Raw genomic sequence first — 25,860 nt, 5'->3', positions numbered from 1 at the left:
TTGTAACCAGAAGGTTCATGATCTCAGCTCTGCTGACCAGAATTAGTCCAGTAAAACATCCATCTGTACAAATAGGTTCACACTACATGTCACTATGGATGAAAATTCCACTAAAAAGTTGCATTGCATAAAAATTATTATTTTTCTAAATTATACAAGGCAACATACATACATGTGCAGCGATCTGGAGCCTATACCATAGATACAGGTACAAAGCAGGGTATAACTCAAGATGGTACAGCAACCCATCACATGGCACAATTGGGAAAAATACTGAATTTCTTCAAGAAGTGATACCTAAAAAGTTTTGATGCACATATACAAAAGGCACAAAAAGCACAAAAGCAATTTACACATTGGTTTAAAATTAGGATTTAACAGCAGAATTTCATCATCTTCCTTTTGTAATGCAGGAGATACTTTTAGCAATTCCTGGGCCAGGCTGTTAATGGTGCCCTTCCCTGTTGTCTCGGGTCACGTCTGTCACGGCTACTGTCTGTGATGAGTCACAAAGCAGAGTGCTGCCAGTTCACAGGGTCACCACTGCGCTCCCTTAACTGACTGCCGTTTTTCTTAGAGAATGTCGTTCCATCGCATCCGCTGGGCCCGGGGGTCACACGAACACCATGATGTCATCCAGGGGCTTGCGGCTCAGCTGGGGCACGGTGGCGTCCTTGGAGGGGAAGCCCGCGGGAAGCAGCATCAGGAGCTTCTCGTTCAGGGGCCTCTGCAGCAGCTGGCGCAGCTGGGGGCCACAGTTCAGCGGGGTGGTGGTCACCGTCACCAGGCCTGCGTTCTACGCACAGACATGCATACATACACACACAGCCTGAGCGTGCAAATGGACCAGGGGGCAAAGAGGGCACATGGATACCCCAGCAGATTTAGGGGGCCAAGCACTTTACAGGGACCCTTGAGTATATAAAAATCACACATTTATATAATGGGGGGGGGGGGCACTAAGGTGACAGTCATGGGAGTCAGAATTATGAAAATATCTCACACACACATCTGTACTCATATATTTCTGGGGACTCTCCATTCATTTCTATGGGCAAAGCCCTAATCGCAACAATGACACCCTAAACCATAAGTAACCAAACAAAACAGAAGACGTGTGGTATTTTTTATTTTTTGATTGCAGTCACAGATTTTTATAAAATTTGAGTTTCCCCTTGTGTACACTGAAAAAATGTCCCCACAAGATCGAAATAGAATGTAGGACATTCGGTCTCTACAATATAATATATACATAACCCTCCGTACCCACACACACACACACACACACACACAAACACATGTATGCACACGTACTGTACCTGCAGTGCAGCCAGAAGGATGCCACATGAGATGGAGACGCTGATCTCGTTGTAGTAGTGAGTCTTCTTCTTCCCGCTAGGGTGCATCCCGTACGTTTGCTTGAAGATCAGGATGAGGAAGGGGGCGGTATCCAGGTACTCCTTCACCCAGTTGGTCCTGTGGACAGAAAACAGCGCGAACCACAAACTCGTCATTTTCCGATCACATGTTCATCTGTCCTTGGCAAAAAAATGCAGCCTGCTGATTCTGGCAACGTTTAGAAGAAAACAACTCATAGATGAGAACAAATTGGGCTCTAAAGATAGAAGTAAACATCAGCAAATTACCATACCTGGAAATATGCCTTTGATATCAGCCACTGCTCCTGGAAATGTCCTCGCATATGTTCCTCACTGTACCCTGGAATGTTCTCCCGTACATTCCTCACTGTACCCTGAAATGTTCTCCAGTATCTTCCTCACTGTTTCCTGAAACGTTCTTCATTACCTTCCTCACTGTACCCTGAAATGTCCTCCTTCACCTTCCTCACTGTACCCTAAAATGTTCTCCTGTATCTTACTCACTATATCCCTGAAATGTTCTCCTGTATCTTACTCACTGTATCCCTGAAATGTCCTCCTTCACCTTCCTCACTGCACCCTGAAATGTCCTCCTTCACTTTCTTCGTTGTACCCCAAAATGTCCTCTCATGCCTTCTTCACTATACCCTGAAATGTCCTCCTTCACCTTCTTCACTGTACCCTGAAATGTCCCCCTGTTCTTTTCTACACTTCTTTTCTATCACATTGTGCCCAGAAACGTCCCCCGGTACCAGCCCCAGTACTCAGGAATGTCTTCATGTATCTGAAACAGCCATATTGTTGTGTTCCCACCTCTCACCTTAGCCTCTTCAGGTCAGTGACCCACTTCTCCCCCATCCTCTGTTTGTAGTTGATCTCCTCCTCTTCCTCCACAATCCGCCGGATTTCACTCTTTGTCTGAGCGTCTGCCACCACCACAAAAGTCCAGGGTTCTGTGTGGGCTCCACTGGGGGCAGTACCTGTTGGGAAAGATTGGCACTGGTCATGGGCAGTGTGAGCAGCGCCACGGATCATTTTCAGGCTGGTGTACCTTCTGACTGACGGGCTGGCACACACCTGCAGCACGGATGACATTTTCGATGATATCCCTGGGCACGGGCTCGGGGCTGATGAAGCGCACCGACCTCCTGGCGTTCATCAGCGCGTAGAACTCTTGAGAGCGATGGAGCATCTCAGCCTCACTGTACCGTGGCGGCGAGAAAGGCACATGGGAGACGTCCCCCTCGCTTTCCGCCAGCTCATCATCATCTTACCGTGTCAAGAAAGCATTCAGACACATCAATGCCATGACAGCATAAATACCTGGGAGGTGCTCAGCACAGAAACGGGGTAAAATAACACAAAAGCCAGCTCACAAAATTATGTGAAAGGGCTAGTGATTTTAGTGCGAGACGCAGAAGATCCTCAGCTCCACCTAACTGACATCCACTTCCCTGTGATTGAGGGACGAGGAGAAGAACATGAGAATGCAGATTAGCAATCTAAGGTGGTGGACAAGAAAACAGAAATTTCACAATCCAAGATTCAAGATGTTTATTCGTCACGTGCACAGATGTGCACATACGACACGCAGCGAAATGTAGCCCTGGTCACTCCGAGCAGCTGTGCATGATAAGAGAATAGTAAAACAATAAAAAATATATGGAATATATTCAACTGTACATAATCTATACATAAGTGATAAGGTAAAAGTGATCGTGCTGTGCAATATAAGCGCAATGTGCAAGAGACCTGGGAAATGTACTGCAGCAACAATTTGGACAGCATGAACTGAATGTACAGAGTACTCATAGGGTTACGGGCACTCGTACACAGTGTGCACTGCGATGTCAGTGTTACCAGTCCAGTGGCAGACCTAGGGGCACTGGGATCTTGTCCTGATTTAACATACAGTCCATAATCAGATGAATAACATCAGGCCCGATTACAGCCAAAGTCAATATTATACTGTATAGAGCTTTTTGCAAATAAGCTCACTCCAGTCACGCGAAGAGCCCTTTTACATTTGCAAAGAATATGAACTACATGAAACTACAATCCAACATTAATAATATATCATAAAATACTTATCCGGAAAAAAAAATGTAAGATCATATCTGGATCTCGAACTGAATGTACAGTAACTAATGCATTTGATATGGAAAATTAATCTAGTCTGTATATGTATATGAGATGTATCCCACCCTGTTGGACCAGGCTGGCACACTGCAGAGCGGGCATGCAGGATACCGTCAACAGTGTCTGCCAACATCACAACTAACAACATATTCTGCTTGGCACAGAGAATTAATATCTCTACAAGCGGGACTATCGGCAAGCCCATGTGCATGCAACAGATGCCTAGTGTCGTCATACCGAGAGTTTCTCACAGGAGGGGGAGGGTTGGCAGCCTATTCTAGCCCAGGTGCCCTATCTTGGTATCTACTGCCTCATTATGGCACAAAAGAGAGCAGTGGCCTGGCACAGGTAAGAAGCAAGTCAGTGATTGCTTCAGGTGAGAGCCCTTTCCAGACAAACAGTGCAGAACGTCCGACCAATTCAGCTCCTCCAATTTAAAGAAAACTTAGAGAAGTCGGTAAGGCAGGAGCAAAAGCTTGCCCAGTGTCACACACACAAGTTAATGTGAGGCATCAAGTATCAATACAACAAGAAACAAATATTTATTTTACACAGGCATAATACATGCCGCTTTACATATAATTTTCTGACGGGAAAATACCAAAAACAAGGGAAAATATCAAGCTTTCTAAGCATATCTAAACATTTAAACACTTTCGTATTTACTGTAATCAGAGCTGTATTTACGGTTTTATTAAAAGCTTCGTTTCAAGCACATCTTCAAGGACTTCCTGAGCAAAACAAGACCATTTTCACACGGCATACAGTCACCCCAGTTACAAATAGGTGCACATTTTGTGTGTGTGCGCGCGCGTGCGAATATATGTGTGATCATTACTTGATCATTTTCAACTTTTGGTAGTTAAACCTTTAGCTTTTGTAAACTATCTGCTTACCTTCATCTGGGTTGATTTCAGTGTCGTCTTGAAGGTCTTCATCCACCCACGGTCTAGTAGGTACTGGAGGCTTAGAATCTAGAGTTTTTGGTTTCTTTTCGCTTTTATTAAAGTTTTTAAAAATAAGCGCTATCACAATACATAAAACAGCCACAAACACAGGCGTAAGCGTGGAGAAGATCGCCATAATGCTGAACGGGATGAACCTCTTTCCAGTTCTAAAGCAAACGCCCTCATTGGACCTTGAAAGAATCAGATTACAAGGGGAGTTTGCTACTTCAAGTTAATTATCAAACGAACTTTGTTTCAAAATATTTTCGAAATACATGAATGGCCTCTATATTCGTGCACTTAAAAACGGTTGATTAGCCAAGGAATAAACGTGTTATGAATTATAACATAAGTTTTCCTATGATGTTTTATTTACGGATTTGCGTTTTAATCCAATAATCGTAAAGCAAATATGAACCAAAATCACTCGTTACATTCTAAATTGTGACAATATAGAAATATAACTGGTAATGTTGCATTTAGGCCTAAGTGTGCTTGTAGTGCCTATTAATTGTAAACAAATACTTCATACACGTCACATACTGTTTTCCGCTAGGGGGCACTACTCGGACGCTTTATGCTACACTATAAACGCGTTACTTGTAACGATAACTTCGCTTGCGTGGTTAAGACCAGTGCCGGCATAGTGACGACATAGGTGGCCGCTTAGAGCGCCATCTTCTGGGTGATCCCGATATAGCAATCTCAGTTTATCTCGGAATGGGGGCTCCGGCGGGGAACTTTGCCTGTGGCGACACGTGGGCTTCGACCGATACTGCTTAAGGCAATAGCTGCTAAATAATTACCTGTTTAAAGTTTCTGCCGTTTACTTCCGTTGTGGAAGTTTTAGACATGGGTCTCGTTCGAAAACAATCTCACACACTTTTAATTCATACACAATTTATTAAAAAAATTATTTAAATAAAAAGTCTCCAATACAATGATATTTTTCACTTAAATGTTCAGACAGTTTGCGCTAAGGAATGATATCTGATATAAATTTATACAAGTGGGCAGCGCCACAGCCCAGGGGGAACAGACTCATTGCCTCACACTTCTAGGACTTGGGGTTCATGTGGGAGTTTTTGCGTTTTCTCCTCGTGTTTTGTGGTTTCCCTCTGGCTACTGGATAAGCAGCTGGCAAATGAATGGATAATTGATTGGACTGAATATAATGCCTTTTAGTCTTCTGTTCATTTAGTTCTGTGACTTTTACCGACCTTTAAAAAACTTAACTAGAACTGTGCAAAACCCAGAACCCAGAAAGTAACTTCAGGTCCCCGCAAATCGATCTTCTGCTGTGATTTTTAAAAATGAATAACAATCCATTTTCGACACTATAAATCTTCCTTATAAATGAGTTATAGTATCATAAGCATTAAAATACAAATTGCGTCAGACCATATAGTAAAATCATGTAATACATAAAGACACAAAATGTTCAATTGTTTTTCTTATATATGTAACTAAAAAACACCAAATGCTGTCAATCATTTCAGTTGATGCATTTGCACAAACATAAGAATTAGATATTAACAGGGCTACAGTTATAATTATGTACATGGATGTCATTCCCCCCGTGGAAGGAAACGAAAACCACCCCCTGCCCCCCAGCCCCTAAATCGTTCTGTGTAATTTCACTCGTGAAGCTACATCTACCAAATACATCCGGGTGGAGTCCAGTTCGAAACCCTACTTCAACTCAATTCAATTTATTTTTGTGTAGCACTTTTTCACTCGACATCATCTCTACCCAAAGCCCTGGAGATTAAGCCATAGTTGCAATGCAAAACTCCCTAGTGGGAAGTCACCTTGGGAGGATCCAGACTCAGAGGGGGAGCCCATCCTCCAGGGGCCGGCAGAGGATGTCAGAAATAACAAAGTCCAGATGTATAGCATAAAATTGTGTTTAGTCCAGGTGTAGATGCAGAAGGTCCATTGTAATCACGGAAGCTGAGCTCTGGGCAAAACATAATCCAGACAGCATGCTTGCTCTGCAAATAATATCCTCAGCAATCTGTTTGGGACCCCCACCCCCCCCTCCTCTTGGGAAATTTTATTACAGGGACCCTCACCACAAAAACTGAACCCCCACCATCCCCCTTGAAATATTTTTACGACTTAACCGCTGCATATTACACAATTAATAGCAGTGTAATAGCAGCAGAGAGTTGTGGGTAATTTTTTTAAATGAGCATAGCTCAGCTGGGACAGAGTGGAGGCTCTGAGGCTACGGATCTGTGCCAGCAACTGGAAGGTTGCTGGTTCAAATCCCATGAATGCCAGGAGTGATTCTACTCTGTTAAGCCCTTGAGCAAGGCCCTTAACCTGCAGTTGCTTCGTCCTGAGTATGACGTTAATCTACATCCAGCCCTATAAGGAGGTCCTCCAACTTACAGGGAATAACTTGGGGGTTGGTGGCAGGATTGGCACTCCAGCCACTGGAAAAAAACTTCACACTGGTCCATTTGAACTAGTGTGGTGCTGAGGTATCGCCCACCACATGGCTGCACTCAGGTTCTCATCCCTGAGGTGGTGTGGTGCGTGTGGCGATGCACTATAATCAGTGCATGCTCCTTACCTCAGCTGTGGTGGATCTGTGATTGGCTACAGCCTCATACCTAGTAGAAAAATGGCTTGGGGGGTATTCTAGTACAGCCGGAAATCCTGAAGCCGCCATCCCATCAGAATAAGCCACTCCGTTCCCAACTCCTCCATGGAAATATGAGCACCATTTAGTAGGTGAGGCTTCACAATGGTCCGGCCATCTTTGAGAATTCCGAACTGCAAGCAGGATTCTGTACTGGAGAGTAAATATGGAAATGAATCTCGTTTTCGCTGTAACCCCTTAGCCCATAGCTGCTCCACAATGTGGCTGAAAGTCTGGTTACCAGGGAAACCATCTGATTGAGCAGCCCCACCGGGTAATCATTTAATGCTGTCAGACACTCTGGCCTGAAGCACTGAGATTTTCTCTTTCACCTAGAAACACAAGAATGAGCTTTATAACTGTGGGAGTAGGTCAGTCGGTGACAGGGAATATTCATTATTCTTTCTTTGCCAGGATAGCAAGCTCAGCCTTTGTGCTTTTCCCCCCTTAGTGTGTATGTACTTCTTTAAAAACATTTTAAAATGTCTAAATGAATACTTGTTTAGTAGCGGTAAACCATCTTGTATATACAGACATGCACACATATGAATTCTAACATGTGCAAAACCACAAATTACTCATTCATCCATCCATCCATTTTCCAAACCGCTTATCCTACTGGGTCGCAGGGGGTCCGGAGCCTATTCTGGAAGCAATGGGCACAAGACAGGGAACAACCCTGAATGGGGGGCCAGTCCATCACAGGGCACACTCACACACCATGCACTCTCACATGCACATCTATGGGCAATTTAGCAATTCCAATTAGCCTCAGAATATTTTTGGACTGCGGGGGGAAACCGGAGTACCCGGAGGAAACCCACCGAGACGACATGGGGAGAACATGCAAACTCCACACACATGTGACCCAGGCGGAGACCTTATACCCAGCTCCCAGAGGTGTGAGGCAACATGGGACATACCAACACAAATAAATACAAATAAGCACATGCAGAGACATCTATAAACAAGCACAGGAACGCAGGACAAAGTCTCGCTGCTTCTTCATCTTGATTCCCTCCAAATCTTTTGAAAAACTGAAGTGGAACCTCGAGAGTAAAGCCCAGCAAAGGCTCATGAATCCTTGATTTTTGATCCTCCATCCATTGCAGGACCCTAGATGGGATGCTTGTCCATCACAGAGTACACACACACACACACACCAATCCATCAAAGCTGTGTGTCTATGAACTATGGAATAAACCCACAGTCCATGTGTTGGGAATGAAATCCAGATAATGATAGAATGAATATGAAACTCCACACACAAGCAGCCAAGCTTAGGACTGGATCTACAACCTTGGTGTTGTTTTGCCCCAGTGCTTCCTCTGAGCCACTCCAATTAATATCATGTGCTGAGACTGGAATGTTTTTTGATCATGCATCACCGAGCCACCCATTGATTTAGAGTCAAACGGAGCTGCGAGAGGAAAAGGGCATCTGACCAAGCTTTGTGGGACTTTACGGACCTTATTGCCCCAAAAGGAGAGGACACACTGTGTGCTGCTCAAAAATGAGCAGATTAGTCACCGTGTTTTCAGTGAAGTTTAGCTATAGACACGTCCGAATTGATTCAGACAGCGGCATGACTATCCTGGGTGTGTTCTTGTTGCAACATGCCGTCACAAGACAATATTTTTGCAATTATTGACTTACAGCAAAACTTTCAGTTTCACTCATTTCTCACTTTATGGGAATCTGGCTTTTCTCTGTTTCTCATTAATGCTTTATGGGTCTTCAGTCCTGCTCCTAGGAGCCTGTTATGAACTGCTCTAGCAGGGCACTTCACACCTCTTAATGTTTCCCATTCTTCTTGAAGGTCACTTGGTGTCATCTTCCGATTTATCAGGCTCAGTCAGATAAGTTGACGGTCATCTCTGACATTAGAAAGTCGCTTCTGCCCTCTGCCTGGTTGGATTTTCGTCATTCCCAGTGTCTCCTGCTTCACCTTGTTCTTGTGTACTGCTGTCTTAGAAACTTTTAGCTTGGAAGCCATTTGCTGCACAGTGTAGCCTTCTGCCAGGAGAACCATGTTTTAAATAGTGGTCTCTTAATTTTTTCCAGAGATGTGTTTACCATCATTGAAATGAAATTCAAGTTCATCTACCAAATACATACTAACATGTTGACGAGAACAGACATGAGTGAGAACACAAAACACAAGTGTTTAACAGTGGCAGATTATTTTTTACTCACAATTTCAGAATATTTTATTTTACTGCTATAATACTTATTTGATATTTTGGGTAATTTTAAGTTGTGCAGATGATTTTGTATTGAGGACCCAGTTTGAGAGGGTCTTTGTTAGCTAAACTGTGGCATGAGGTTTTGAGGCGTGTGCTGTGGCTGTGTTTGTTTATTAAAAACACACAGACAGATGGCAGAGTACAATAGTCTGGCTACTACCTTACAGCACACAGTAAGCTGTCTGAGAAGATTAGCTCTATCGTCACAGAGACCACACCCACGGTTGAGGAGAACTCCACAGTCCTTCTGCTCCTAGATCCACAGATTATCTGGAACTGTCCTCACTTGGCATCACAGCCCCACAGCAGATTACCCAGAATTCACTTCACCATTAGTATCGTTACACAGGACTTTACAGCAAATTGCCCAAAGCCTTCGCAGTCTTTCCTCTGCAATTTTAAAAATGACACCTAGGCAAATCATTCAGGAAATGACAGAATATGAGCATGTATTTCTGCTTAGTGTCCTGAAGAGTTGGCGCATCTTTATTTTTTTCTGTTTCTTATAAAGCAGACAATTTTCAATATCATGCAATACATTTTTAAAATTTCCATTTGCTCTAAACTCCAGTGAGAGCAAAGTCAGCAAACGTGAAATGGCCCTCTCCTAGCAGGTAATGGCTTCCATCCTGCAGTGTGCATGCCTGTGTATTTGTCTGTTGAGTTAATTCTTACAGCCAGTCCCAGGCAGTCATGTGATCAGCGGTTACGGCCCCAGGTTGCAGGGAGCTGTCTGAATGCTCCAGAAAGCCAATGGAACCAGCTCCAAATGGAACCAGGCAAAATTAAAGGAGTCATCACAGTTTTAATAAACATTCTGCATTTAAATGATCAGACTTTTATCCAAGGCGACAGACAGACAGAGGAAAGTGGGGTAAGCAGTTCCTGGAGTGATCGTAGAATAAGGACCTTGCTCAAGGGCTCAATGGTAAAATCGCTTGCTGACTCTGGGATTAGAACCAACTACCTTCTTTTCACTTGTAGTCTCTTAACTGAGTGAGCCACACACTTCCCTCTCCACTACTAGCCTGTCTATAGGAGGTAGAAGTCGATGCAGGAAATGCATGACTCAACTCTGTATATACCAGTGTGCAGGTCAGCATTAAATGTGGCAGCGTGACAAGGTCCACGCCCGCTTCTCGCAGCCACATCACGCATGGGGACACTGTGCTGGGAGAGCTGGAGGTGTGGAGCGACAGCTCGGAGCGAGTGATGCCTACGTGCCGCAGGACGAGGAGTCATGCCAGGAGTGAGTGCTCACCTACCGCCAAAGTCCAGAATCACAGAGGCCAGTTTCACGTACATGAGGGGGTGGGCTATGACTCAGTGGGTTAGGTCGCCGCGCCTGTAATCAGAAGGTCACCATTTCCAGCCTTGACAGAAAACTCATCTCTCTTCAACCCTTGAGTAAGGCCCTTAAAACCCCTTGAGATATTCCAAAGCATCTGCGTTCGGACCCCAGGCTTCACTCGCATCATTTCTTTGAATTAATTTCACATGGCAACAGCTCAAAATAAGTCCATTTGACTTGCATGCACTTCATAGCTAAAGTGTCATTGGCCTCCATGCCTTCAGAGTGTGACTCAGCGCCACCTCCAGGGCGCATTATGGTATGACGGCCAACATCTGTCAGCAGTGTTACCCCTCCCCACAAATGCGCCTGATACGCGAGATGCCGTGTACAGAAACCCGGGGGGGGCACGCCAGGGGCGGCCATCAGAGCAGTCACTCAGCAGTCACTCTCCCCTCCACGTCTCCAGTCAGCTGCAGCTGTGCAACTCCGAGCGGCCCAGCCAGAACTGGGTCACTGCTCTTAAAGACACAGCGCCCCATTCAGCTACCCATTCAGTGAGCTGCCAAATAGGGCACGCTGGAGCAATTTGTCTTCAAAGCCGTGCTGCATAAAGCTGGAACCCGTTCAAAAAAGCACTGGTGTTTCAGGTCTACAATGGTTCTACGCAGCCATATGGTGTAACTGAATGCAGGAGCCCAGCAATGATTCCTTTCAGATTCCCATATGGGCAAAGTGGTAGGATTTGACCATGCAGGAATAGCTTGAAGCAACTCACAAAATCTAGAGGGGTGGGGGTGTCTCTCCCTACTGGTGTGTGTGTTACTGCAGCAACCTTCTTTAGTATGAGGATCAGTGCTTTAGCAAGGCTCTGGGATCATATTCTACACTCTGCTAGCTGCCACAGAAACAAACCAAGAGTTTTAGGTGCGGCATTCAAAGTCATATAAAAACACCCAACACCTAAATAGAATTAATTACAATTGAGTTAATAGACCCTTATCGCACCACTTGGCCTTGAAGCTGGATCTACTTGGACCAACAGGACTGAAATTCTTGGAGCTCCACTAGTGTGTCCACATTAAACAGAGGTGCATGATGGGATTAACAGAAGCAGTATGAAATCTTATGGACAAGAGAGAAAGAGAACAAGCATGGTATTTAGTCTCAACTCCGAGGCAGTCAGCATGAGCATGAGTTCTTGCTTTGTACCCATTAGAAAGGCAGTCATCTGTACCCTGGTGGCAGAACAACCAAGGTGCAGGTAAGACTGATCATTGGGTCCAGTAACCAATCATTCCCATCCTGCTGCCAACGTATTTCCTGCATGCCAGGATTCTGAACTTCACTTCAAAACACAGAAATATTTATTCATATTTTCTCTGAAAGATGTACAACTGTTTATTAATAAACCAGAGGTACTAAATTACAGTAGGTTCCTCAGAGACCGCCCTGGCACACAACTGCAACATTGCTGTAAACACAAACAAACATCAGTTTCAATAAGAAGATTTTGGAGAATAAAGTGGATTCATATGCAGGACAGATACCATCCTGTTTTTTTTTTTTTTATTGTCAGCAAAGTAACTAAAATATATCACAACATTTAAAAATGAAACTCGCAAATATGTAAAATAATGGTCAGACGAACTCGAAATTCAGAGACACACTAAAATGCCTAACAAACTATTGTAAAGCTTTGCCCTGGTTCAGCGTGGCAGCGACAGGCAGGTAGGTTCACCAGTGATCAATACTCCTCAAACGAAACACACAAAAATCACTGGCGTTGTAATAAAACAACCGAGCGGTGGTGGGGGGAGTGGCTTAAAAATAGAAAACAAAAAAAGAAAAAACACCAACAGCACCATATTTTTCCTGGATCCTGAAAAAGATGAGTTTACATAAACCGGTTTAAACAATGTGGGGGATGGGGGGGGGTCATACAATAGACAGCCTTCAGTGCTTCATATTCAGTGTTTCTTCAGCAGAACTCGTACAGTATGGGTGAGGCTCCAAACTGAGGGCTTGGGGTTCCCGTCTAAAAATACCAATCAGCTATCTTTACTCCGTGGAGCGATATGACAGGATTCGGCCTGCCGTCCTCTCAGATCCGGCAGTGGGCAGTAGCTGCACGTGCCCAGCACCTTTTGTATTAAACGCTATGTGAAGTGCTGCTGTACTTGGGCAGGGTCAAGACATCGGAGAAACTACTGAAAACATCACATCTTCTTTCAATGTTTCGCTGAAGGACAACTTATCCTGCTGCCAAGAAGAAAAAAACTATTTTTAATTGAGAATGGTCCAAATCATAAGCAAAAAAACCTTCGTAAATATTGGCCACGGCAGTTATGGACCTGGGCAAAAGATCTGCGAGTTTGAAGAGACCACCTGCCATTCTCTAAACCTAACTGCACAAAGGGTTAAAACATGACATGCAGGACGTGCTAATGCGATAAACAGGAATCCCCAGAATGCCTTGCGCAGTCGCCTGCCTCGCGCCATGCCGCACGCGTCATGCTCAAGGCCAGTTTTCGGTGAGGAGGCGGTCACAGCCAGAACGTGGACCTCAGCATATCTGGGGTGTAACAAATTTAACAGGACCCCCCCCCCCCCCCTAAAAAAAATTCCTTGATGTGAAGTGTGCTTTTTACAAACAGTTCTTGAAAATGGCAAAATAAAAATAAGGATCTAGTATTGAGTCCACATAGTGTTGGCGAGATCCTGCCTCCGGCTTTGTGCCCGCCATTATAGGCCCTTCCTCTGGGGGGCGCTCAGCTTCCGCATGCCCCTGATCCGGCCCAGCAGCTCCTTCACGAACTCCTGTGAGATGTGGATGGGATGGGATAGGCCACCCAGCAGGCCAGCAGTTGCAGGAGACCAAAGGGGTGAAACAAGAGCAGTTAGCATGACAAAAGGAAATTTGGGCAGTAGCACATAGCACCAGAAGAACCATAGATGTGGGACAGCCACGTGTATATCTGCAGACCGTAGTAGCTTGTACAATTTTAACTCCTAACCTAATTTTTTGAAAACAAGTGATAGACCTCTGTCATAACATGAGTGAACCATATTCTGCCCTTCGTTCTGCCTAACACCAAAACACAGAAAATACAAGGAATGCAGACATCTCATACCCCTCAGTGAAGCCCCTGAATCACTTCTGCTTTAATGAGGTTTCCAATTAGTCAGCAGAGTTTACCTGTGAGCGGGGGGCTGCAGTTGCCATGGAAATGGTAGACGGCCTCCAAAGCTATATAATCATCCAACTCACAGACCATTTTAATTAAACTCAACCTGATAGAGACCTACACATGAAGCTACACATCCAAGGACAAACCAGGCCAAAACGGGGTGATACTGGATACATGGATCTTTGGCAAAGGGTCCATCATACGAGTTGACCTCTACTCAAGCTCAACTTTGGAGCCTTCTGGTGCCTGGATCGGCCACTTTTAGATAGCAAAGACTATTGCGCAGTTGTTAGTGACAGACCGATGTCCAGCATGTCTTTCACATAGCAAGGTCTGCCTATACCATACATACACCACCATGTAGAGATCACTGTTTACACTCATGCACATTTTTAGTCACAGTGATACAAAGTCTTTGCACATCATGCATGTAGGGCAGCACATCCTCTCTGCAGCTCGAATTCCAGCTCATTTTGCTGATGAGGGTATTTGTCAGCCATGCAGGAGAAACCCTCATCTGGCTTGAAAGCAGCTTTCACACACATTTACCAGGAGTTTTCAGCTCGCTAAAGGCAACCAGGACAAATGATGTGTACTATGAAGCACCTAAACTGACCTCTCAAATGGTGAATATACACGACACACGTGAAAACCCTAGTGTGTACTTACTAACGTCAAGTTTACATGCAAGAAAACACCCAGAAACCTCCATACACCAGAACCTGCACACACAAGGTTCTAAGCGCTGCAAGTCTTCATTGTTTATTTAATTGAATTTTGAACTCTTATTTAATTTAACACAGTAACCCCACTAATAAATATTTGAATGGTTTACTCACCTCTGTTGGTTTATAGCAGTCTATCAGAGATTCCTAATGAAGGGCAAAATGTAGGTATAAACGTCACTCTTAAGAACACTGACATTTTGTTCAGTGTAAATTATGCTGCTTCTGGTTACTTCAACATTCTTCTTAAAATGTTTAAGGATTCATAGCAAAAAAAATTAAAAAATAAAAAAAACTTTCTTTCAATGTTTACTGTGAGTTTGTTTCTTTTCCAGTCATACCAGCTTCTAGTCATGTTCAACCACATATCATGTATGACCCAGAACTTACCTGAAGTTTCAAAGCCCTTTCATCCTCATTGTTAACCTCTAGCAAGTCATCAATGTCTATTTCAACCTCAGGCATCTCTTCCTCCTGAGGGAAAAGAATCATCTAATCAAACATTGTTCAAGAAACTCATTAATAGCTCACGCGTAGGGTTTTGAGGAAAGGTCTTTAACGACGCCCGAGTTCCATGCAGGTTAGATGGACTTGGTTTATGATTCTTCAATGTAAGGGTCCATCCTGCAGTCTCTGGAAGACCTTCATTACCTGAGATTTATAGCTAGTATCTGACCTTTCACAGCAGGCTAAACCTGCAGCCCCTGATGATCATTAATGCAGCTGAATGATGCGATTTAGCCTATTTTAATCTTTATAAAGATACTTCTTGCCCAGGGCTTTGAGCGACGTCATCCTCTGCAGTCTTGTGGGAGGAGCAAAGCTGGAGCTCTGCTTCAGAAGGTGGGGAACACAGTTCTAAAAACAGTCTGAATGAAACAAGAGCAGATCCCCTCTGACTGCCAATGGTGTAGGTCTCCAGAAGGGGGAGCAGTTTCAGAACCCTGAATGGCTCCAAAAGTAAGAATACTCAGCCATTCACCACGCCTGGAGTGACCGGTCTCCCCATCGCTGAAGGTCCTAGAGCAGTCGATTCCTGGCATTCCTGCATCATCCTGTCTCACTCCTATCAACTGGAACCCTTTCCATACATCTCTGCAATCCACATACGATTTGTGAATAGAAAGCAAATTACGAACAGGTTACGTGACAGTCAGGTTCGTGTATGGCAGCACCTGTCCAGCAGGGGGCAATCGTCCTACCGTCCAAGCAGCTGTGATTCTCACTCAAGAAGGTGACTGCAGGGCAACACAGAACCTTGGCAGGTCCTGGCACATCTTTGTATTCTTAAGTTAAATCGGCACCACGTGCAAGATGGCCAGCCATCGCTCGATTTACTCCTTACCCGAGAAGTGACACCGACAGCAAATGTAGTGTTTAAGAAGCTACTTTACACATCGCTGACACGAATCTCTAACTTGTTCTAATCGGCAGAATTTCTGCAGGCAAAATTATTTTTAAAAAAGGTGCTCACCGTATGGGTCAGGGAGAATTCTAGATGTAGTTTTACCATTTTAGCAAGGTGCACAATTCTTAAGTTCACGTATTATAATAGTCGGTTTAGCAGGGTCTTTACACTGTCCCTTAGAAATACAACTTCTAAATCATTCAGGAAACGACAAACCAACACGACTGCCAGACAAAAGGCATTTTCCCTTCCGAAATCCACGCAGATCTTAACCTATTTGTTGAGTCTTGTGACATCTGTGCCTTATCCAATATTTGCCAACATGTTCAAAGATCATATCAGACAGTCCTTGATGTACAGGAGCGTCAAATTCCTAAGAGCATGGCCAGCTCACAGACCAGTACGTCTGCAGGGTGGAGAGCGAATTTTTGGGCGTGCTGACAGCGAATCAAATGTGTCTAAATAATAGTGGGGGGGGGGGTGGGTGGGCAGCCAAATTAAGAGCCTTAGTACAATTTGATAATTTCATAACTGATCAGTTTGAACCTGTACTGTGACACCCTGCACTTTGAAAATCCAGCAATAACCGATTTCAATACATGTGCCACTGAGGTTTAACATGCTTGCTATGGATTGGACGGCCACAGCTCTGCCACCTGACACTGTTCGCTTAGCAACTATTTCCACTACGGCACATGTGATAAGTCCGGCTATTTTGGACAAGCAGGTCTGTCAAGGACTTCAGCAGAATTAGCTCCATCACCGCTGGAAAATATAGGTCACTCACATTAAGAAATGTCTTGGCGAGTTCCGCTAATGTGCAGCGATCCACAAAATGGAATCCAGTTAGTTTTTGATGTAGCAGTTTCCTTAGACATGTTTCCAAACGATTTAGCAAAACGTTATAGACAGACTTGCAAGAATTAGTTCTAGGTAAAGTGTTTGTTATGAAGTCAGGTGATCTTTCTGAAAGAGTGAAAAAGTAAAAGGAAGGGGGGGTCTGAATCACACCCCTGCTGTGTTTGTGGAAGTTGTGTTTCCTGTCTTTCATCCACGTTTCCTCCAAACATAAGCCCCCTCCAGACATGCACTGGCACCATGAACTTCGAGACATTACCGGGAGGGGCTGTACATGTGATAGACCGGCTGTATATGTGATAGACCGGCTGTACATGTGAAAGCAAACGTCCGAAAGTGTCGTACTGGACATTTAACGGACTTCACCCCGCTGTCTCCCGAGAGTAAAATCCGGGTACTTCCCCCATTGACCCCTACGTGTGAGTGGTGCAGGAAAGTGCCTGGAGAACTCAGAGCGAGCGAGCAGGCGTCTCGATGACATCTATTTCATGCGGCTGGCGTGATGATGAAAAGCGAAGGAGGGTCATTTACGCAAAGACGACCCCAATGAACATGGCTAATTGGAGAGATAACATGATTCGGGAACCACCGTCAGTAACTTCTGTCGCCATCTTTGATGTGCCGTAAACAAAACGCTGCGATATTGCGTCATGCCCTGACTCCTGTATGCTGGAATATTTATAGTAGGTATGAGCGCATCCAACATGGAAAATTTCTGGCTGTGTGACAGATATATGAAAGGGCAACTCCGGAAAGTGACTACAGTGTGTAGGGCTGTGCTTGGCTCTGAAGGACTGCAATCCCAGCCAATGTGATCCTCTGCTCTGTGCCTTATGCTTCCTTGGACTTGCCGCTGGATAGCAGAGAGATAAACGGATGTATAGAGACCCCATGCGAATGCCACTCTTAGCTGGATCCAGAGCAGTGACTGTGGTACTTCGAAATGATAAACACTGCCTGCTGGAAGGGCCATCGCTTAAGATGGCCAGGCGGGTGACAGGGACACGGAAAACAGCTTTAGATTAGCTACAGATGAAGTTACGTAAGAGTGGCTGACTGACAGCTCTTGAAGGGTGTAGTGTAACATGGAGCAGGCAGCCTGCAGGTTCTGAACTCTCAAACTATATTCCAAGGCGAGATTAAGAAATCCAGAAATTTTAAAATGGGAACATTGACAAATCTCTTCACACATGAAATTAGTTTTAGTGGCCATCCACATTTCTGGAAAATAGTTCCAGGTTTGCATGTCTGGTTCCCACACTCAAAGCATCGTCAGCACTTTAAGAAGAGTCCTTCTACTAATGACGGTGTGTATTTGTGATGCTTCTTGTCACCTGGATTGCAATAATCTGATGCTTCAGGCTTCCATACACGTCGTAATGGTGAAATACAGCAAAATCTTTGCCTTGAATGATAGTGTGGGCCATCAAAACAGGGTCAGATCTCCAGATCTTCTTCGCGAAATGAAACTTCTCACTTCCCAGGCTAAGCCACTTTCGGGGGGGGGGGGGGGGGGGCACTTCACATGGACCATCTACCCCAAATACTATGACTCACTCACAGGATGGTGCAGCGATGAAGGACTTCACCTACAGCTGCTATCCTGTCTCACAAGAGCGTGGAATGTCACCCTGACTACACCACCGGTGCAGACCACACCCCATTGAGAGGGTAAACAAAGACCTATGCAGAGTACATACAGAATTCCCCCAATGTGCAGACATTCCTCCCATACTGCCCTCTAACATACCACCCCATAATTATTTTTGCACCACCATCTGCAAAAGCACAGCTTACACCTTATGATCCCACATCTCATCATCTCATACCCTACGAAGACAAAAGGTCTCCATGGAGATAAGTAATAATCTGGCATCATTTCTCACGTCTTACTCCATGAGCTCATCTGGACAGGTGAGGAACAAGAGCCTATCCTAATACCAGACAACCTCACAGTCTAGCTCGGAAGATAGCGGATCGAAGTAGCTCTTGGTGTGTCAATAAACTACCCCCCCCGCTCAGTATCATACTCCTACCCCCTGCTCCTACCACTGCTATCAGATTCATGTGAAACTGATATGAGGTCTGACCTTAAAGCCATGGAGCCACACAGCCTCGGCCGGCCTACCACACCCGGCTGACAGCTATGCTAGACCTAATCCGTGATCGACACCCAGGAACCGCACAGCTCCACGCTTCAGCCAAAACGCTGCTCTGGCGAGCCCCTTAACTGCTGCACAAATAACCAAGGTCACAGGTATTTTAAAAAGTCTTCCTCACAGCCAAACGGACCCTCGTATAATCATGCAAACAAGTGACCAATCGCACAGATTTTGGGCAGAATCTTTCGAAACAACAAAAGGCAGAATCCTTTGTGGATCCTAAGACTGGCGCTCGCTACATGGGGCACGCATGTTGATAATGACTACCACTCTTGCCCTAAGGGCAAAACGCTCCAGCCAATTAGAGTGCCCCGCATGGGGGAAGAGGCCGTCGTCATCTCACCATTTGCAACCTATAGCTCGTCTCTGCTTCTTATACGGCAGGGCAATGTCAAGCGAGGGAGCGACATGCCAATTAACATTAACGACGAGGACTTCCCGCTGCATCTCAAAGAGCTGTAGCATTTGAAAGGGCACAGACTCAACACCTGGCTGTGTAATGTGGAACAACCAGTCTGTTAGTCATTTGCTGACATACCCTACTGACTACATGATGGTGCAAAATGCATTGTAATCACAGATTGTGTATTTTACGTATGTAATGTATGTGTTGATTGCCCATGCTCATCTTGCAGGACACCGAAAAGTAAACTGCTTGTACGTTAAAGTACTTGGTGATAATTCATTATGATTCTGGTATAAGGTCCCCCATAAACGAAAGGCGTCTCAAGCAAAGCAAATGCAAGATTGTCTACACCCATCCATGCTGGCCAGTGAGCAGATGCACCTTACCACTGGAAGAAGGTATCCAGCCATTGAACTTGCTTTCATTTGCTCCATTTCCAGCTATCTGTATTTTTTCAATGGAGCCCACAATCCTCTAGGGGACCTTGACGAATAAGCTGCTAGTGCTTAACACTTAAGCTTTGCCTCACACCACATCCTTACCCCTTCTCGCTCAAACGCGACTTTGAAGAGAAGTGAGCATTTCAGTTCCTCTACTCAGTTTCCATGCAAGTCCACATACCAGATTCACAGCGGCACACACACAGACACACGCACGCACACACACCTCTGCAGTGGTGTCATCGAATTGCTCAGAAATCCCCTGTAGTCAACGCTACAGCTGAACAAAAGGCAAGTTACTGCCTAACAAAACAAGCCAGAATATCTAGATTCCCCGTCAGAGAATATTGCACATGAAAGACATTAGAATTCGTCAATTTCATGTTAAAGTATGCGTCTTACTAGGGTATAACAAATATATTTTAAAAAAAATACATGATGAAATAAAACAGCAATATTGGTGATACGATCTTGCAGACAAAGGCATACAGGTAGGTTTTGCGGGTAACGGCAGAGGGCTGGTAAAAAGCTCATTCCAGATGCAAGCCGTCAAGCGGACACTGACATTCCGGTTCCGATCGCCTGCGAACCTCATTCCTGATCCAGCTGTCGCCGAATCGATGCTAACATCGTCCAGAAATGCTGGAACCAACAGTTGTGATTGCTACTATAACATTGCCTACAATATAACTAAGCTTAAAATCGCGTAATTTTTTTAAAAAGTGCATACAGGTTAGAGAGATGTTTGCAAGCAGCTCGTTTACGTAAAAAAATAATATAGATAAAATTCACATAAAAAAACATAACCTTATGAGAATCGGTCTGAGAGACAGAGGAAAACACCTTATAGTCGAGCAATGCAAATGACTGTTCTTTGGTTAGATTTACCCCTGGGTACCTTATTGGGTTCAACCATTCATAAGACAAAGATTGCAATCACAGATGTATGTCATTTACCACTAAGCACTCACCTCACAGTCGTATAACTCACTGAGCTGCTCGATGATCCACTCTTCCAAAACCAGCCTTTTTCTCAGTTCCTTCCGATCATACTTCACGGTCACTTTCCCATGTTTCTTCTGAACGGGGTCGTCCTGTGTTACTGGCCCGGTTACGGTGCATCCTCCTGCGGGGGTTGCCTGAAAGAAAACCCTCCCCGCAGCGGCCGGCAGCGAGCCGCTGGTCTCCGTGCCCGTGGCGGACATCGTGCGGCGTCCTCAATGTGCTACTGGGGGACTGGAAATGATCACAATTTCAAACACCTGCTATTTAAAGCGCATCACCGTCTTGGCGCTGGGTCATGGGGAGGGAGGCGCCTTCCTTTACAAATCTGTTAGGGTGCTTAACGCTTTCGGCGCTGGGCAGCGCGGTGAGGGAGGTCGGGGACAAGGAGAGAAAGGATTGAGGGATGTAGATCAGGAGCAAATAGAAAAAGGACTTCAGGTGAGGGAGATCGGGAGCAAGGAGAGGAAGCGCGTCCCTTTGCCGGAATATCATTGGATCATTAGGATGTAATTACAAAAAATTTGCTTAACATTGGATATTGGTTGGAAAGTGCAATAATTACCTCAATCCCTATGTTGATTTGGGGGAAAAATAAACAGAAGTATAACTTTACGCGGGGATTCAGTAAAAAAGACAAAGGGTAGCAAAGGCGATATTATGTGATACAGATTCAGATAGGCGTATATCTTTGAACCCCTTCCGCACGCTATTAAAAAATATGTATGGCCATTGCATACATAGGCATACCTACAGAGGTTTTTACAATGTTTCTTTTCATTAAATTTTAATACATTATTCAGCCGATTTTCTCAGATTGCCCTGTCTGGCATAGTTATCAAAGAGTGCAAAGATAACATAGCATAACGATTAATAACTAAAAGTACAAATTAAGAATGCTGGTTAGTGTTCCGTAAATTTAAAAGTCAGAGTGCGACAAAGAAAGACAACATTGTGAGACAAAATACTCCTGCGGTTCATGGAAGGGAAGAACGTCAGTCCCACCCCAGTCGTGTTAATATTATTAATCCGAGAAGGTTGCATGGCTGTTATGATATATAATAATAATACATAACAATACTTAGACAGCCGATGTTCATAAACTTTAGTTTTGTATACTGTTTTTTTTATATCTGGGAATAGACATCGCTGAAGTATACAAATGACTTTTCTAATGTAACAGGGTGGATTTGTTTGTATGGACAGACAGTATTTCATTGTTCCCAGAGGAAAATATGTTTGCATATATCAACAAAGGAACATAAAATGCACAAATACACAGTGCAAAGGTTGTGAAAAGATAGATAGATAGATAGATAGATAGATAGATAGATAGATAGATCGATAGATAGATAGATAAAGAAATACATTAATTGGGGTTGTACATGTGATGTAACCTACACTGTCATACATAATGGGCCATTATCTGTTTTAAAAATGCTGTCCTGACGTGTTATGGCTGGGGGAGGGGGCTGGCAGGCTTGGGGGGGGGGGGGGGATTGTCCCTCCTGATGTCAGCAGGCAGAAGAGATCCTCAATCGCACTACTGGAACTTGTCTGCAGATTGTTTGATTAGCAAAATTTCCTGGGATAAAACCTATTGTGAGTCTCTAGGACCAGGACTGAGAATTAGTAGTTTAACCGTTTGTGCCAGATAAGTGAGGTTTTCCCAGCAACTCCAGACAGTGAGAAGATAGAGGGAGCAGGATCCTCCACTGTCACAGACTGAACCGACTGTTTTGAGTGTAAACGTCACATTTTCCCAACCAAAAGATCTCGGGTTTTGAAAACTATTGCCTCCACTAACACGTCTCACAAAAGTCTGCCAGGAAAACCCGTGCTGTCTTGTCATGACGTTTTTGTAAGTATCTTGCTGAACAGAGGGGTGTGGAACTGGAGTTTCAGGTCTGTTGTATTAATGGCTTCAAAACTAGGCGACATTAAAATCCACCAGTATGAATTTCAAATGGTTATTTCTAGATTGGGTTTGAGAATATTATGATCATTTTGAAGGTAACAGGGCACCTAGCTATATATGAGAAATGAATGCTGGTGTTGTGCAATAATTTGATAATTCAGCATTCTCTGTAATCTCTCTTGTGTTTCATAGCCTATATCAGATGTTTCTGTATTTGAAGCAAAAACAGCCGTCAATCCAAATTAAAATTAACAAATAACTGAATGACATGAGGGGGCGTCATGGTGGTGCAGTGGTTAGCAATGTTGTCTCACACCTCTGGGTCCCAGGTTCGAGTCTCCGCCTGGGTCACACGTGTGTGGAGTTTGCATGTTGTTGTGGGGTTTCCTCCGGGTACTCCGGTTTCCCCCCACAGTCCAAAAACATGCTGAGGCTAATTGGAGTCGCTAAATTGCCCGTAGGAGTGCATGTGTGAGTGAATGGTGTGTGAGTATGCCCTGCGATGGGCTGGCCCCCCATCCTGGGTTGTTTTCTGCCTCATGCCCATTGCTTCCGGGATAAGCGGTTTGGAAAATGGATGGATGGATGAATGACACAATGCACCTCACCATATACTTAATATTTCTGTGTGACAATAACAGTCCTTTGTTACTCCAGGATTATTGATTATTACTGGCTATGTTTTTCTTCAGCGGCTCCCCCTTTGTAGGAGCGTCAAACATAAGGCAGTAAACAGTAGGCTGCAAGGATTCATGCAGAGCAGATACTGAAGCAAGTTACACCAAATATGAACCAGCTGTTAAATTATGCAACCTACTGAAACATTTTGAATGATTTCATCCCTACTGAGAGAAAGAAAAAACAAAAAGCAGATTGAAATCTACCACCATGTAATTTAATTCATTATCACAAGTCTGAGAACATTTATATTTGGCAGTAGGGCGGCATGGTGGCTCAGTGGGTGTCACTGTGGTCTCACACCAACACGGTTATTGGTTTAATTCCCAACCCCTGCTCTGTGAGGGGGAGGGATTCTCCAGATTGTCCCTAGATATTTGTTTTCTCCCACAGTGGTCAGCTGCATCGTCCACAGCATGTGAGTGTTTGTCCTAGGATGGGCTAATATCCCATCTAAGGTGTGTTCCCCCTCCTTCCTTGGATGAGCTCCACAGCCATCCAGTCATCGCATTCCCTCTCCACCTTCCAGAAACGCCTCGGTTCCAGGAACACCTCAACTAGCCCCATGACCATTGTCCTGCTCTGAACCCCTACTTGTCTCTTGTATATCCTTAGTTCTGCTCATTTTATTTAACTGGAATGGCTCTCTTACTAAGCTCCGCCTACGTCTGTAGGTGTTTTATTGCTCTTGCCCCAATGCTGACTTCTTCGTTAACGGTCATTTGCTGGAAGCTCTAACTGCACTTATGCCTCGGTGGCTCTCTGACAGCTATATCCTTGTACCACACGTTGGAGGCAATCGGCCCTTAAATAAAATTCAGCATAAATGTTGTGCAGCTGGTCCATCCATGTAACACAACCAACCGCCAACCTTGACAATGTGAAGTCTAATAAAATGTATTGTTCGACCTATTAGTAGGAGCAATACTTATTGCATAACTTGATAATAATGAAATGGCAATGACCTAATTCAAGCTTCTTTCTTCATCCATGGCTAAATTTAGCAACATCACTGTTTTAGGGAGATAGTGGCAGGTGGCCTGTGTGTACATGATGAACCTGTTTTGTCGTTATATACTCTTGGTCAGTCTTTAGTTTTTGACCCAGTTGTAGCCCCACCAGCACCAGAGAGATCAGCTTAATCAGACTGAATTTGCAATAGTTCATGCCAAGCCGAGCGTCCTATATGATACTAATGTCGCTCTATATAAATCATTCTGCCTGTTAATATAGTATTCTGTCATCACAGCCAAATGACAGGTAGGGTTAGGGGCTCATGAGTGTGGGTTTTCTGACATCTCCTACTCTTGGCACCTTTCAATGCTACCCACAGGGTATCATACAAAACATAAATGTTTGGTTGCTTAGCAAACAGTTTCATCCAAAGCGACTTTATCATGCGCTTGGTTTCACCAGAGTACATTCGGGTATGCGCCCTGTGTGACTGTACAACAGGAGTTCCCCTGGTGGGATTTGGGACCTGCTCGGTCATGTTCTATAAGAGCTAGCGGGAGCTGACCTGTGTACAGGAGTTCCTGTCCTTGCTGTTGGATCAGACCTGGAATGACTTCTGTCTCAACACGCAACCTTTAAACCCTCAGTTGACTTATTAAAGAGCTCTGTCTCCCTCGTTTTGTGAACTTGACATTTGGACATAAATTATAACCAAACAAAAAGAGCCTCAATGTCATGCGGGTTCCTGTGTTTATGCGTGTGTGTGGATACGGAGAGCAAAAGATCAGATAACGTACCGGTCTTTGCAGATTATGCTTTGTGCTCTACCGTGAAAGTCACATGCATTACCGCAGAGAAGCAGCATACATGTCATGTTAATAGTCTTTTATTGTGTATAAGCCTAAAATTTGATAGATTAAAATAGGATTTTAATCAACAATAAAGCACCATATTCCCTACCAGTGCTAACCCCCACAGTGCTGCATCCATTGATGCATGGCTTAGGCAGGAACATGTTGTCATCAACTGTGAGTCAGACAAACCCAGCAGATGTGAGTGTTGGGGGATTCAGGGATCTCAGTTGCAAGAAGTGGGATCCCCTGGGCATCCAGCTGCCAGATGTTCTCAAGTGAGCCCCACTGCACTTCTCTGCGTGCTGCTGCACTGCTCGCCACAAGAGCGGATTATGAAGCTCTGCCATGAAATGGAATAGTGCATGAGTGAACACTACATCTACAAAATGCACTGAGTTAGGGGAGACTTTTTAATTCCCTCACAGATGTTTTGAAAACTAAACAAATAGCAAACGTAGTCAAAAAAATGTAGCTACCTAGCTGGTTGACAGAACGTGCTGCTTTGGCATTTCTGAAATGAGGAACGTGTTTATTTAATATTTAGTATAATGACTGTTTGTGGCCAACAGGGGGCCACATGCGAACGCGTCGTTTGGGCAGTAGTAAGCACCG

General features: G+C 44.4%; 2 protein-coding genes across 2 annotated transcripts; both read right to left on the bottom strand.

The window, feature by feature from the left end:
• iyd (iodotyrosine deiodinase) lies at positions 1-4,694 on the bottom strand. The gene is made up of 5 exons (XM_048985723.1): positions 4,415-4,694; positions 2,457-2,648; positions 2,200-2,359; positions 1,320-1,476; positions 1-796 (listed from the first exon to the last, which is right to left on the bottom strand). Exons 1-5 carry the CDS (start codon positions 4,599-4,601, stop codon positions 614-616), a joined length of 879 nt encoding a protein of 292 aa, XP_048841680.1. The 5' UTR covers positions 4,602-4,694; the 3' UTR covers positions 1-613.
• A 7,484-nt stretch (positions 4,695-12,178) lies between these two features.
• On the bottom strand, positions 12,179-21,143 carry ppp1r14c (protein phosphatase 1, regulatory (inhibitor) subunit 14C). The gene is made up of 4 exons (XM_048985726.1): positions 20,814-21,143; positions 14,959-15,042; positions 14,683-14,715; positions 12,179-13,472 (listed from the first exon to the last, which is right to left on the bottom strand). The coding sequence occupies exons 1-4, from the start codon at positions 21,045-21,047 to the stop codon at positions 13,398-13,400; spliced, it is 426 nt and encodes a 141-aa protein (XP_048841683.1). The 5' UTR covers positions 21,048-21,143; the 3' UTR covers positions 12,179-13,397.
• Positions 21,144-25,860: the final 4,717 nt, after the last annotated feature.

Source organism: Brienomyrus brachyistius, chromosome 19 (genome assembly GCF_023856365.1).
Source record: "Brienomyrus brachyistius isolate T26 chromosome 19, BBRACH_0.4, whole genome shotgun sequence".
Taxonomy (NCBI): Eukaryota; Metazoa; Chordata; class Actinopteri; order Osteoglossiformes; family Mormyridae; genus Brienomyrus; species Brienomyrus brachyistius.
Note: the sequence above shows the minus strand (reverse complement) of the source record. Positions and strands in the feature narration are given on the sequence as shown.

What these genes read in the sequence shown, in the direction of transcription:
- iyd (XM_048985723.1), bottom strand. Translation starts at nt 4,601, where the DNA reads ATGGCGATCTTCTCCACGCTTACGCCTGTGTTTGTGGCTGTTTTATGT. An exon ending in TGAAATCAACCCAGATGAAG is followed by an intron (nt 2,649 to 4,414) that starts GTAAGCAGATAG and finishes TGACACGGTAAG; the next exon opens with ATGATGATGAGCTGGCGGAA. An exon ending in TCCTTCTGGCTGCACTGCAG is followed by an intron (nt 797 to 1,319) that starts GTACAGTACGTG and finishes GTCTGTGCGTAG; the next exon opens with AACGCAGGCCTGGTGACGGT.
- ppp1r14c (XM_048985726.1), bottom strand. Translation starts at nt 21,047, where the DNA reads ATGTCCGCCACGGGCACGGAGACCAGCGGCTCGCTGCCGGCCGCTGCG. An exon ending in GTGAGTTATACGACTGTGAG is followed by an intron (nt 15,043 to 20,813) that starts GTGAGTGCTTAG and finishes CTTTTCCCTCAG; the next exon opens with GAGGAAGAGATGCCTGAGGT. An exon ending in ACTGCTATAAACCAACAGAG is followed by an intron (nt 13,473 to 14,682) that starts GTGAGTAAACCA and finishes CACATCTCACAG; the next exon opens with GAGTTCGTGAAGGAGCTGCT.